The sequence below is a fragment of the Centroberyx gerrardi genome, chromosome 18 (genome assembly GCF_048128805.1).
Source record: "Centroberyx gerrardi isolate f3 chromosome 18, fCenGer3.hap1.cur.20231027, whole genome shotgun sequence".
NCBI classification, from domain to species: Eukaryota; Metazoa; Chordata; class Actinopteri; order Beryciformes; family Berycidae; genus Centroberyx; species Centroberyx gerrardi.
The window spans coordinates 2,984,193-2,999,805 of record NC_136014.1 but is presented as its reverse complement, the minus strand read 5'-3'; the positions used below and the strand labels follow the sequence as shown (position 1 = coordinate 2,999,805).

Here is a 15,613-nt window from a genome sequence, read left to right as displayed (position 1 = left end):
GTTCCTCGATGTCCATTGCATCGAAACCTCTAAAGAAATCTAATAGCCTAAATATTATCAAATGCTAATGATTTATTTTAATCAATTTAAATTATCATCATATATCATCTTATTTTAGTTCTTTGACCCACACCAGTGATGCACATTCTACTTGCCAAAGCAAAATTTTGGAAATGCCAAAACCTTCAAAGTGGCAGTTAATTATTTTTTTTAAATTTACTATTTGATCTAATCTTTTAAAATTTTCACGTCAGTTTTTGATCAACATGACCATTTATTTCTTGATTTTATTGTGGATAACTAACCTGAAAATTATAAAATGAGAAAAGGAAAACATTTTTATCAAATGATTTTATCAATACTGTGACTTTATGGCTGTTTAGTGCTACAAAAGGTAGAGAATTGTTTCATCGCTTCTGCTTTATTTTTTAATCCTGTGCTCTCTCTCTCTTTCTCTCTCTCTCTCTCTCTCTCTCTCTCTCTGTCTCTCTCTCTCTCTTTCTCTCTCTCTCTCTGTCCCTCTTTAACAATGCCATAAACATTTTCATTCAACTATTACAACAACACAGATGATGATTCTACATGTAATGCCCTTATAATATTTGGTTTATGTGACACATCTTGGGCATCTCCCAAGTGGACATCAATGCAACAGTTGAATCTAAAACATTGACAAAATTGCTTGAAAATCTATGCATCTGTGAATGTTTTTACAGTTGTCAAATGTTTCAATTTATCATCACAGGGACTGCTGATGGTTGTGACAGACACATTTATAGAAATGTGATGAATGTGCCTCTAATGCCACTGCCATCAAATAAGTTCAGTCAGACAACTAACGTATTGAATGGGAACATTTAATTCAGAACAAATGTAGAAATAGATTTTATTTTGTTGTCAAGGCTCTGTTTCGTAACTCTCTGCCAAATGTAATTTAACGGTCCCATATCGTGTAAAACAGGATTCCCCTTGCCTCTTTGATTCTAAAGGAGTTGGATGTGCTATCTAAACATGGTGAAAGTATCAAAACGCACAGTCGCCAACTAAATCCACATAATCCACGTTAGAAAAGCGAGCCTCTAAACGAGCCGTTTGGACTTCCGTAACTTTGTGGTGTCACAAAGTGTTTTTTTCAAAGCGGTTGAGCGGTTGTCATTGTTTATTACCGGAGAGTTTTCCCTACCTGTAGCTGCCGGGCTGTGGTGTCTCACGTTTCACTCTTGAAACAGTTAGCCAATCAGAACAGAGGGGTTATTAATATTAATGAACCCTGTTATTTTTGTGTGTGTTTATGTTTTTACAGGGAACACTGTGCGGGGGAGTGGAACAGTTTGATTGCTGCCTGCGGAGGAACATCTATAAGAACAAGTTTGAGATGACCTACGTTGGCCTGAGCCAGGTAGAGAGAGAGAGAACGGAAATTGAAATATTTGTCTCAACCACCAAACTATCTTATCTTTCATTGCGCAAAAAGTTAAGACGATGGGCAGGAGAAGTCCAGTCCTCGCTTTGGTTTTCTCCCCATGGCAATTAACAAATTGCATGCTGCTGAAATGGAAAATAGCCCATGCACAGTTTTCATTTTTTTCAAACAAAAATGAAAAAGTTGAAAAACTGGGTCCATAATCTCAATTTTGCATTTATCCAAGGGGCAACAAACTGAGATTTTGGGAAATTGCACCCAATTTTAGATAGATTCTGAATTATTAATAAACTGATACACTGATACACAGCTTTCTAAAGTTGAGAAAAATTCAACTTTTTAGCGGAGACCACATGACCTGGACCAGCCAGTCACATTGAAGAAGAGGAGACGATCAGACTGACTGTTTATGACAACGACCACAAGCAGAATTAAAATGAAAGTAGAGAGGAAGTAGCAGCAAACAACAAACAAGAACAAACCTGCTTTTTCTTACCAGCCCAAAAAGCAGTTTAGGCAGCACTTTTTCTACAAAAAATGTGAAATAGTGTGAACATGCCCAAAAATGGTTCACTGGAAGATGAGATGCTTTCCTGTTTCGTCAGGAATCATTTTTACCACCATCATATCTCTTATATAGAAATAGATTTCCTCATTGTAAACTGTTCTTTGTCTTTGTCCTCCTCCACCTCACCAACTCCATCCTCTGCTTCATCTCCCCTTCCCCCTCTTCTAGGTGATTGTGAGGAACCTGTCCTCAGGGACCCGAGTGGTCTTGAAGTCCTACTATGGTTATGAGATAGAGGAGGTCAAGATCATGGGCAAGGACCGCTACCTGGTGGCCCACACCTCCGATACTCTACTGCTGGGAGACTTGCTGACCAATAAACTCAGTGAGGTAGGAATCAAACATACCTGGTGTCCAATAGAATCAGAGAGCCAGGAATCTAAACATACCCGGCACTCAATAAACTCAGCGAGGTAGGAATCAAATATACGTGGTTTCCAATGAATTCAGTGAGGTAGGAATCAAACATACCCAATGTCTAATAAACTCAGCAAGGTAGGAATCAAACATACCTGGTGTCCAATTAACTTGAAATGGTAGAAATCAAACATACCCAATATCCAATTAACTCATAGAGGTAGGAATCAAACATACCTGGTGTCTAATCAATCAGACTTCAAGGCCAGTGGCTTAAACACACAAAACACTCTTCTCTTTGAAAATTGTACTTATTTATTTGGAAATAACTGCACAATTGCTGGAGATTCCATAGAGGTTTGCTTAATATTTAGAGGTGCTACATGTAGCGTTTTGAAACATTAAAAAATCAACGAAAAGATTATTGTATCATGTTTAGGGATGTCAGTTTCGGTTAATTTTGCTTTCGATAGGCTGACACCCATTAACCGGTAACTAACCGGTTAATTTTTAAGAAAAAACGCAAAATTACGTGAAATACCAGAAAGTGGCGCTTTCCTTTTAGTCCGGCGCTCCATTGATTCAACTAGTGCAGTGCCCGTTCGCCCCGCTGCTGCACAGAGCGCTGTTCGCTTGTTTATTCAAAGTTTATTAGTAATTAACTTATCGCGTATCCAAATTGTACCAAATCCGACACTGCACGTCCTTGGGTCCCCAGCAATACACCCGCCAAGTGTGAAGTAGATCGGACGAACGGTTCTCGAGATATGCGAAGAACACACACACTCACACACTCAGTCAGACTCACAGACAGACAGAGATTCCTTGCTTTAGTAGATAGATGAGCTTTGGCGCCGCATTTCGAAGTGCTGTCCATTTGCTGTAATTTGCATATAAATATCTGCACTTGTTATGCACCCCGCAGCGTAGCCCGTTTTAATATTAAGTGCTGACCTTGCCCACCCGGGCCAGCTTCGGCGTATGCCGGTAGCAATTACAAGTGGACCCTATCCTACAGTCCCTGCTCTCAGTGGAGGGAGGGAGCTACGCTGTGTGTGGGAAGCGCTGTGATCGTCAGACCTCTCTGGATTAGACAAGCAAGTAGAGAAAACCGGCATCAGCCGAACCAATTTATTGCCAAATGCTTTGGGATTCAACACTTTAACATTGCTTCCCATGGTCAGAAAAAGTCGCCAGATTTGTCGCTAGTCGCTTTTGAGAAATAAAGTCGCCAGGGGGGTCTGAAAAGTCGCTATGTCTAGCGACAAAGTCGCCAAATTGGCAACACTGGTGTATGCAAATTAACCTATAGACCAACATGCGTAACCGGTCAAAAATATTCTCTTGCCATATTCTATTGACATCCCTAATCATGTTATAATATGTTATAATATGCTATAATTACTAGAAACAAATGTAATATAATCCATAATCATATGTCTGGAAAACAATTAACACCTAAATTATGATTTATTCTTGCGAGCTATCTAAGTGGCTACAGCTGTTTGGATGTGATGGGATAGGTAGGCCAGCTAGCTACATGTTGTAAACAAAAAAATAAGGTTGAATGGGATCTCCATGCACACCTTCTATTCAAAGTTGAAGTCGAACTAGGAACAAAAATGTAATGACTGAGAGAATGTGAGAACCAGATTTTTGCCCAAATGTGATTGGTTCTCATGTTATGACCATTGTGCTCATTTCCATATCGGGCCTGGTTCACGTCACAACCTATCCTGTGTTGGGCTTTGATAGGGGCAGGTTTGGTTATTAGCAATTAATAATTAATAATTGTGAAATTATTAATATTCATAAAATTATTGACGGGAGTCAATATTAACGGGGCACCACCCTGGAATCAGGGACCAATAACCGAACCTTCAATACAGTCTCAGAATGGCTGTTCACCCCCAAATGACAGTGTTTAGGTACCACTGTACATTTATGAGTGAACAGTGAAGGGTGAATTCGTACACAGGCCCTCACAACCAGCCGTTATTACAGCACATATACACAAGGAATCACAGACAACTTCTCTTTAAAAGTATAACAGAGTTTATTTAACTTTAGTAATATCAATCAATAATCAATAACACTGCAGTTAATCAACAACTATTATACAACTATAACTATAGGTCTAACTAGCAAGCATAAAGGCACAAACAGCATATGGCACGTATGGATGCGTGCGTATGTGTGTGTGTGTGTGTGTGTGTGTGTGTGAGAGAGAGAGAGAGAGAAGGCAAGATGGCCGACGTGACCATGTGAGTGGAACGTCTCGCGAGAGTTCAAGATGGCGGCTGTGACCGCGCAGTTTGAACAAAGGGGCTTTGGAACCAAGATGGAGTTGGAGTTAGGCAGCTAAACCAACACCATCTAATTCTTAGGTAGCAATGAATGTGTAATGAGATGTGGGTGTGTGTGTGTGTGTGTGTGTGGGTTAGTAAGAGAGAGAGAGAGAGAGTAAGGGGGGAACACTCAGGGTAAACCTAGAGATTCTACTCGCCGTCTAGAGACACAACAATAGCCTTTTACCACACAGGAACTCGGGGTACGACTTGGAAATAGTACGCCGGGTTACTGGTCTTTGAACTGGTAAAATGCAGTATATTGGCTCTATACGGTGGCTACTAACATGGATGCAAGCTCAGCGGCATGCAATTGAACACAAATCAGCTTTACATTCACACAATCAAATTAAGCAGCAAGCATAATGATTGACGTATTATTCATACAGCATAATATGGACGTGGCCGTCCGATGCGCTTCCCAATACGCATAAATACAGCTTCTGATCAGTAAGCTTATTTAACACACCTATTCTAGTCTCTGCCCAGAACCAAAGCCTCTTACTTGGGAATCACTCTCGAGTGATTGGTGTGTGGTTGAGTCCATCTTATCGATCCAGGGGTTTTCCCAGGATATCTGCGGGACCGTTATCTCTTCGTGCACGGAACAACGGCCAGCTGGCTTTCCTCGTAGGCAGCGAAGATGTCAGCCAGGAGTCGACTTGGTTGAAGAAACGTATCCTTACGTTGTCTTCTTGGAGGGAAGGAGTGTCCTTAGCTGTATTCTCTTCCAGTCCACTTCTGCAGGTCTGCTACACACGGCAGTGCGTGTAAGGAATTAGAATGTCGGATACTCGAACAGCAAGTCTAATCCTTCTGGATTCAACAGTGTTATGGCTAACACTAAACAGTCTGGTCTCGTCCCGCGAGTTGAAGACTGCGCCTCGGTTAAACAAAAGAACAGTTCGAACGTTTCAGGTACCACCTTGTTTAGCAACGGGGTCGCAATAAGGGGCGATGAGGAAAGGTATCTCTGGAATTTATACTCTTGGTGACGTCATGGGGACATCCCGGGGTTCTCCCGAGTCTCGTCCAATGAGAGACCAGAGGTTGGGTTTCAGCCAGTTCGCACCTAGGTGTGAACTTCAGGGCCTGTTGGAATTTTGGTGCTGCTTTCCTTTGTTTAAGGTCCCAGCCCAGCGGGTGGGCTAGAGTTCAGGTTTCTGATTCCCTTGTTAGGCCGGTGGTTTAGGCTTTCAATCTTACATGTAGGCCTTTCCTTTGTTTGACCACATGGCCTGGCCCAACACCTGTCATGTTGTGTGCATGCGATTACTAGCTTCTCATAGACAATGAATGTCTGTCTGTTCACCTTGAAATCAAGTCTGGTGGTCAGCTGGTGTGAGTGTTGCTCCATCATGTGAGTCTGCTGCCTCTCTTTCAGGTGCCGTGGCCTGGCTCCGGGGGAAACGAAAAGTTCTTCTTTGAAAACGAAACAGTAGGACCACACACACACACACACACACACACACACACACACCTTAGTGTATCATGATGTGCAGATTTCTCTACTTCCCTGGCTGATGAATAATGAAAGATGCATCTACCTGTCTGTTATCCTAGTAGACTACAGCAGCGCCAAGGCAATATTTGTCAAGGAGCACACAAGTATTTAAGTAGAATATCATATTGTATAGTTTAAAGTAGGATTAGATGGGGCCGATATTGTCCTTTTATACAAAATGGTTATCTGGCCCAGTCTTTGTCGCCCATCTCTGATATAATGGATATGATTCAGTTTGATTGATTACATATTTATTGTAGAATTGATCAGTACTACTGCCTAAACGATCTGTACCTCACATCTGTACCGTAAGTCCTAGAGCAATCAAATTTGCTGGATAGGCTTTAAATCTCCCCCACTACGTTTCAAGTGTATTTTTCCTAGGTCAAAGAAATAAGTTGCATGGAATAGTGCCACACCATTCTGTTGTATTTTATTTTTTCAGGTATGCATGATTTTCAATGCCGGGGAGCTGAGCCTGGTGGAGTACGCTAACAACGAGATCCTGGGCTCAGTCAGGACCGAGTTTATGAACCCTCACCTCATCAGGTAGGGCTAGTCACACGAAACAAACACACCTCATCAAATTAGAAACACCAAAGAAACACACTTCATCAGGTTTGTCCGGTAACACAAAACAAACAGAAAGTAGTCAGACAGACATGGATGGATTCAGTTATTGTTTTATTGCATTGTCATAATGGGGAAAAATATACAGTAATGAGCAGGGTGGACTAAAGTTCAAATGTTATCATCTATATGCCGAATTTACCAGGTCACCGTAGCGATTCGTAAAAGGTCTTAAATTATTTTCTACCAGGTAAGCAAGGCAACATTAAACTGCCAGATATTTTAATTGAGTCAGGCATGACGTTCTCTCCATACAAGGAAGAACAGAGCACATTGGGTCTACTGGGTCCACCCAGTTCAAGCCTACATGACAGCAAGCATCCACCCTGCTGAAAAGTCCTTGAGCAAGACACTGAATCCCTACCAGCTCCAGGTGTGCTGTTCTGTAGCAGACCTCTGACCTCCCTGTGGAGGAGGGCAAGAGTGAAGAGAATTTCACAATAAGAACCACACAGAAGCTTATTGTTATTATTCAAATTTAGACCAAAGGAAAAACATAAGAAGTCTTGAGTGGAGTTTTATTCCTTGTAAATGATTTGAGAACAGCTTCAGTGTCTTCAGCTTCCTGAGACACACATCTGGGCACAAGGGACTTTTTCCCCTGGGTGTCGACTGGAAGGCAGCCATCTCCTCCATGGCTGCCAATACTGGCCTAACACACTTGTCACTTATTCAGCCACACTGTGCCTTCTCATCTCCTCTGCCAATAATCAAGTCTTATTCTCCCCACTTGATGAAAGAGTTGCAAATTGTGTCCTAGCTAGTAGTAGTGAGCTACATAGAAAGCTCAATACATCAGTTTGCTTCCTTGCAGACAGCTATTGTTGTTTAAAGCAATATTCCACTTAGTTTTAACATGAGGGTTATTCAGCACTTGACTGCCATGAAAACCAGAATATAAACTAATCTGGACGAGTTTGTAGCGTTCGGATTTTTATTTCCCATTCATTTGAATGAGGCCACGAAAATAACCTGAAAACTGACATTTAACATGTTGGTGAACAGATTCAACAACAGATCCTGCTACTGTGATTTTCAATTGACTATGGGTCCAACGTTTGAGAACACAATTTTGCCAAATAGCATTTTTATTGATAGAGGAAAACCTAGGGGAGGGATACATTTAGGAGAGATAGTTCCTGCTTGGGAGACCGGATCTACTTTTATTTTTAAATACTAATTTTTGTCTAAACCAAGAATAGAAATGCAAAATGACGACCGACCAAATTACTGCTTTATTGTCTTAAAAGCGGGATCTGTTGTTGAATCTGTTCACAAACGTGTTAAATGTCAGTTTTCAGTATATTTTCATGGCCTCATTCAAACACTACAACCGCTACAAACTCGTGCAGCTGCATCTGATCTTGGTGATTAGTTTATATTCTGGTTTTCTTGGTGGTCAAGTGCCAAATAACCCCCATGTTAAAACTAAGTGGAATATTGCTTTAAAAGTAGTGTATCACAGCCTGGCAGGCCTATTGCTGCAGCATTGTCATATTTGGATATATAGCAGTAGCAGTGTAGAATATCAAACATTTAGCTTCCCAGCAATCTAGTTCGCTATTTGCAACTACCAACAGCTAGCAGCTCACTAGGCCACATGTTCACATGGTTTTAGACAACAGTCAGTTTTAGCTAGAATTGCCAAATTGATATGATTTTCCCAACACGATTCACATACAAACATACATACAAAAATTGACAAAAGTTGGAAGACTTTCTCTTGTGGTTGGCAAAGTGAAGTGTCCTAACCCACTCTTAGCAACCTTGAAAGAGTTAGCTGCCTTCCAGTCGTCACTCAGGGAACAAACTGAATTTGAAAATATAGTTTAACTCTAAATTCAGTAGTAATCACATTAAATTTCAAATTGCCAAAGTCATTTATTCAACAAATCATTTATGCCATTCAAATACAATCTCTGCTGGTGTATTTCCAGCATTGTCCTCTAGATGGAAGTATTGAGCCATGGCAGAAATCCCTAGGCATCATTTTAGTGAGGCTGAACAAGAGTTTAACCAGCGAGAAGGTAGTCATTTTATCACAGATCAGCCCTAATGTATTCAGCCTGTCAGTCAGCACAGATCCACACTAATGTATTCAGCCCTGTCAAAAGTGTCAAGAGTGGAGGTCCCTCTGTCTCTGGCTAATAGCCGACTGCTACTATGGTAACTAACAGGTGACGGCATACTCTGATTGCTCCTAGCCTCTGGCTGGACACTACAGCACTACAACGTTATGGTCATGGGGATCTTGGAATTTCAATGATGAATAGAGGCTGAATCCAATTATGTTGAGTTGATGGTGACTTTACTTTACTTATGTTTAATCTATGTTCAATTATGTTAAATTGATCAATACGTTTTTTTCAGTGGTTTTCTAAAAGTGTGTGTGTGCTTGTGTGTGTGTGTGCGTCTAGTGTCCGTCTGAATGAGAGGAAGCAGAGAGGAGTTGAAGACAACAAGAAGCTTGCGTACCTGATCGACATAAAGACCATCGCTATTGGTAAGGGTGTGTGTGTGTTGTGTTTGTGTGTGTGTGTGTGTGTCGGGGGGGGTGATGTATTCAATATCTATAAATATGACCATTTTCAGGCCTGAGAACTGAACTGTAGCTGAAATGTGTTGTGATGCCCGTGGTGAGTTTTGAAAGCCAGAAATCTCAGCATCTGGCCAAGTAATCGTTGAGTCATTGGTATTGATCAACCCCCGCAGATATATTATGGTGTATTTGTGGTATGGGGCAGGAAAAATAGTACGCAATGCACCTTTAAATGGAGAGCAGCTTCAGTCTGCAGCTTTTGTTAGTTTACAAAGGACATTTGAACACTGTAGGACGCTGACGCTGTTGTGCTGCCTATTGATTATGTTAAAGACCATTTGATTTTAACTGGTCCACACACACACACACATACACATACACACACCTGTTTCCTCTCTTCTTGACTCCTCTTTTATCCTCTGTTCTTCTTTCCCCTCTGCTCCCATCCCAGCCTAGGGAACCCTTTGCTTAGCCTGGACTCAGAAGTGTGTGTGTGTATGTTTGTAAGTTTCTGTTGAAGCAGGCATATGCCTCTCCCTGAGAGAACGACTTTCAATTTGGATACAACCCCTGGGCTGCTCGATGTGGTGTGTGTGTGTGTGTGTGTGTGTGTGTGCATGCCACAGTCTGAAGCCATGCCCAGTGCTGAGCCCAGAACCATCTGCTACCCTGTGTGTGTGTGTGTGTGTGTGTGAGAGTGTGCGTGTGCACACGTGTGTGTGCGTGTGCCCAGCCGCAGCGTAGCCACTTCCTGTGCTAATGAAGTCCAGGCCCGTCCGTCTGTCAAGCTGCTATGTTGACCAGACGGACTGTGTTTGTGTGTGTGTGTGTGTGTGTGTGGGTGTGTTTGTGTGTGCACAGGCACGCCTCTGTCTTCAGTGGCAGGTGAAAATGAGAATCAACCTCGATCCAATTTATTTCGTCCCTCTTGATGGACAGGACCGCTCTTGCTTTTTTCTTCTTTTACTCCGAGACACCATTCTCTCCATCCGTCCATCCTTTTCTTTTCTCTCTCGCCCTCCTTCCTCCCACTTCCGTGTACCCAGGCTTCTTACCGGTCATGTGACTCCTGGCACATAATGTAATTTTGAGAGGTTTTATTCCAGACAGGGAAAGTCAGGGAATATCAAGGAATTTTACAAATGGGCCACTTTACAGGAATGTACCAGAATATATTTGCAACTGTTTCACAAATTCATTGCATTAGATGGTTTTCAGCCCAACTGGAGTGGAGATCGGACTGAAAAACAACATTAACAAACCAGGAAGACAGAACATTTTTAGGTCATGGAAGCACTCCAACTTCATGGAAAAAGTCATGGAATTTTGCATCAGATCCATGGTGGGAACCCTTTGTACCTTCCTGCCCTCCCCCAGCTACTTTATTCCCTCCATCTCCATCTCTATCCCTTCCCCTCTCTCCACCAGTCTTGTTTAAAGAAGTGTAAAATCTTTGGGGTTTGTCTTTTGAACCGGCCTTGTCAGCATCATCATTAGGACAGATTAAAGCGGAGGCCAGGCTTTGCTTCCAAGCCTCTCCGCCGCTGCAGAGGATTCATCTAAAAGTCAGCTTGGCGTTGCCACAGCCATTAATTGGGTTGGGCCAATTTTGTGTATATCTCACGTGGTTTTTCATAACAATAAGCCAAGCGATAGGCAAAATGAATAGCTGTACATCATTTGCTGAAGAAGACCATACACTGAAACGGTTTAAATTTTGGCTGCCAAGTTTGGCGCCATACTGGGGAAAAATCCTTTGTCTCAGTCATTTCTGTGAGTTTGATAAGTATCTCTGTCCGGTGCGCATGCTAACACTTTAGCATACAGTATGTTAAAGAGTAACTAAACCCCACCCAAATCTGTGGTGAAGCCTGACACCTAATGGTGAAAAGTAGGGTATTGAACTGGCCATCTGCTATTGGCTGGTCTTTGTGCCAGGAGTACAACAGGTGGTGACATCACCTGGCACAGAGACCAGCCAATAGCAGATGGGCGGCTAGCAGTAGTAAATTAGAACTTGTAGCAGTTCTATAGGCTGGATGGTTAGTTCATTATTTTACCCTTATTTTCTCCCAATTTCCCCCCCTATTTTCTCCCAATGTAGTCAATGCCAAATCCCGATGTGCTCCACGGTCTCCAATCGTTGACCCTCTCCCGGTGTTCTCACATGATCTAATTTCTCCCGATTTTCTCCCATATTTCGATCCAATTTCAAAATCTGCCCATTTATCATACCTGTTAAAATAGTAACACAAAAAATCTAGGCCCTATACGATCACTGCTGGTCCCGAACGGTCAACAAACTACATTACACCAAAAATGCAGTTTCTATGGTTCCGTTATTAGCAATTGTCACTTCCAACTACTTCCGTCTTTAAACTGCTTCTTTTTTGGCTGGAATTCAATGGGAGTGGGAGTGGGTCAATGGGAATCTCACATTCAGACCCATATCTTTTTATGTGTGAGAGGCTTATTTGATTTAGGCAAAACAGTGTAATGTTTAAGGTGTTGGTATAAGCTACGGACAGCGGTGTAAGATCCAGACGGGTCTTTAAGTTAGTAAAAAAAAAAATTGTTTAGCAGGTGCTCCCGTTCTACACATGCATAGTATGGTAATATTGTAAGTTTAGACAGTTGTAACATTCCTTCTCAATTGTCTTTGTAATTAGTTCAGTGATGGTTGGAGCCAAACAAATTTATAGGCTGAACTCTATGTTCAAATTAAATTACGCAATGCAAATAGTGAAATATGTAATTTTATGCATTGATTTATTTTTAGTAAATAAAATGACTTTTTACAAGAAATTAAAAGATGCAGATGCAGTTTTCATTCTGTATCTTCATTATTTTATACATAGTTTTGGATTACTAAAAGGCCTATCTTCATACTTTGGCCGATTGATTGATTGACTAGCCGATGTTGTTGTTTTTTGATAAAAGACCATTATCAGCCTGATACATGGCAAACTGATGTAGCAGCCTAGCTTACACCTTCACTGCTTAGCTAATCTGTCGGCCCTTCCCTCCCTCCAGTGGACTTGGCCGGAGGCTACAACCTGGGAACCATCAGCCACGACTCCAAGATCGACTGGCTGGAGCTGAACGAGACGGGACGCAAACTGCTGTTCAGGGACAAGAAAATGCGGGTGAGAATGAAACATCCACGCCCTGAGGGATTTAAGGAGAGGAAACCATGGGAGAGAGGCCTAGAGGCACCAAGGCAGAGAGGGCATATAATAAACAAAATAATAAATAATAAAGTATATTAAAAATTAAACAGGGTTTGAGGCACTCTATTGTGATGATAATATCCACCCTCGGATGCTCTTACACCGCTTCCAGACATGCCGAGAATTGGCTATGTCCGAACTTTTTTTTTTGGTTCAACATTTTTGCGCCTTTTTCCTCATCACTTCTGCATGAAAATGAGTGAGTATCTTTGCTAATTCTATTGTTAATAATATTGTTAATAATAATGCAGATGTTCAGCTGTTATTGTGGATAGATAGAGTTTATATCCTATACTACGTTCTCGTTGCCGACACTGAGCATTGTTGAAAGTGATTATCTAAGCTAATTATCTGACCTGGGGTCAGTGCAACCACATACCCAAGGCATTGCCTACCTTTCCCAAGGAGGTTTTCAATGCATACATTCAGTGATCTTTTTGTAGCTAGCACTTCCATGTTTGTAGCGTACTGTGGTAACCCGGAAAAGGCAGTGAGCATACGGTTCGGTCGGCCAATGGTAGTACATAGGAGGCGGGTGTACACCAGCGAAATGCCATTGAAATAGAGACAGAGTGAACAATGAGACAGAGCTGAGTGACATCGCACTGAATGTTCGCTGTCACACTCAACCAGTGAGGACAAGACAATAGAAAGTTATGTTCTCGATTTATTTTTTCGCGTCACTCAGTCGCTTTCGCTCTGTCGCATCGTGGTATGTTAGGAATAGGTGTTACTCTGTTAGATATTATCAGTTTGTGATGTTCAATGCATTCCAGGAGTTATTTTGTGATGAGGTCTTTACTTTTTTTTATGTACCCACTTTCCCTCAACCTGCCTTGTCTACCTCTGCTTCAGTTAGTGGTAGTGATTTCAGGCCTTTTGTCTTGTTGTTTTGTTGAGTTCCCTACCAAAAGGTATTTGATAGTTATGTTACATGGTTTGGCTTGACAGATGGAAACCAGCCAGTCACGCATCTTGCCTTGAGCTCATCATGTCGCAACTTCTCATTGAAATATCTTTTTTTTACTCCTTTGTCCCCGATGTCTCCTCCTTCACTTGCTGCAACACACCACTTCTCTTATTATCTGTGTCTGCTGGCCTATTCAACAATATGTCTTATGTCTAATAGGTCTTATCTAGACGGTGAGGCTGCCCTATTTTATGTTTTTCTTGGTAACGAGATTTCATATCGAAACAATTTGAAACTACCTTGCTAAGCATGGTGTCTGGGAGTGGTCAAGGGAAGAAGAAAAAACTGCTTTTTCCCCAGTTTGGGCAAACTTTGTTGACCCACCACAGTGGCTGGTGGACCTAACAAATTTACCAACCACTGCTCAAAATCACCCACATTTGGTGGGTGGCGGGTGTTAATTGCCCACCCTGGTTGTGAGGTCAAAAACTACATGAGAAACCACCGTAGTGTTTCCCGCAGACTCATTAAACAAATTAAACCTTATGTTGCCTTCCCACAGCCATGTTAAAATCGGTATGATTTGAGAACAGCTAAGGAAAGATGAAACTTTAATGATCCCCATGGGAAAATTGGATACAAGCAAAAACACACAGAAACAGAATATAAATAAGTATAGAGCAAATGGGGGTATAAAACAGCAAAGAACTGACAATTCCAGCATGTCAAGTACATTGAGTAGAAATGTATGAATGAAAGTATGAAAAAAATGCATGAATGAATGAGTGAACAGCAGTAGAACTTACTGGACAAAAAAATGAATGAAAATGGAAAAAGAAATCAAGATAAATGCAATATAGGCTATACGAATGAGAAAGAATATGGGATTATGAAGAGAACAAATAGAGTTTATATATGAGTTCAGAGCTCATATACATACATATACATTTATTTGTATGATGGGAATGGTGGAGATGGGATTGTTAAAAATTCTGTCATGGTATTATTGGCTGGAATTTCTTTGTACACCTCCTGGTACGCCATGAAGTAATCACTAAAAATGCCAAATTTTGAAAAAAACGTATCAGTATCTTGCTTCCCTTTCCGATTGTAATAAATTTGAATGGAACCCCAACTCATAAGGATCTTTTGAACATAATTCCATGACGTCTCTCTCAACTAATCAACAAAAGGTGTCCACTGAGCTTTGTCCACTGTCCATTGTTCACATGAGGTATAAATCTACTTTTTGGTAAAGGTTCATCTTTTGTCCCCGTCAGAAAACTCAACCCTTTCACCACAAAACTTGAACTGTTTAGATTCTTCAGGTCGATCAAACTAAAGACATTCTATGCTAAAGATGCAGTGAAGAGTCCTTCAATCTCTCTTACACAAAGCGAGGTCGCATCGTTCAAGCAGCGGCACCACTGAGTGAGGAAAAGAAACTGTTTAAACCAAAAAGTAGATTTCCTCTTCCTTCATATATTTAAGACACCACTGATTTTCTGAATCAGCGGTCAAGTAGAGATGATATTCATTCCAATGATTTACTATGCTCAATGGACACAAATGCCCTTTAGACCCTTTATAAACCATGTGGCGACCCTAGAACCAAAAAAGTGAAATCCGCACTCCTCCTTTTTTTGGTACTTGAATTAAGCCTATTTGAAATCAACGCACCAGAGAAGCCTTAATATGGGCTTTCTTAGTCACTGAGCCTAGATACTTTCAAATATTTTTTGGACAAACGACAGGAACAACAGTCTATTTTTTGATTATATAAAGGGCTGATTTAGGTTTATTGCTGACATATACTGTACACTACATGGCCAAAAGTATGTGGACACCTGCTCGTCGAGCATCTCATTCCAAATTCATGGGCATTAATATGGAGTTGGTCCCCCCCTTTGCTTCTATAACAGCCTCCACTCTTCTGGGAAAGCTTTCCACTAGATGTTGAAACATTGCTGCAGGGTGGTGCTTGCCATTCAGCCACAAGAGCATTGGTGAGGCTGGCACTGATGTTGGGCGATTAGGCTCTCAGTCGCTGTTCCAGTTCATCCCAAAGGTGTTGGATGGGATTGAGGTCAGGGTTGCCTTCGGT

General features: G+C 41.5%; 1 protein-coding gene across 1 annotated transcript in view; it reads left to right on the top strand.

Annotated features, from left to right (window-relative positions):
- ift172 (intraflagellar transport 172) overlaps positions 1–15,613 on the top strand; it is a 70,738-nt gene that overhangs the window by 6,411 nt on the left and 48,714 nt on the right. Inside the window, exons 10-15 of the mRNA XM_071910549.2 lie at positions 1,304–1,399; positions 2,160–2,321; positions 6,081–6,134; positions 6,646–6,749; positions 9,248–9,333; positions 12,403–12,515. Coding sequence (XP_071766650.2) covers positions 1,304–1,399; positions 2,160–2,321; positions 6,081–6,134; positions 6,646–6,749; positions 9,248–9,333; positions 12,403–12,515 — 615 coding nt within the window. The remainder of the gene's footprint in view (positions 1–1,303; positions 1,400–2,159; positions 2,322–6,080; positions 6,135–6,645; positions 6,750–9,247; positions 9,334–12,402; positions 12,516–15,613) is intronic.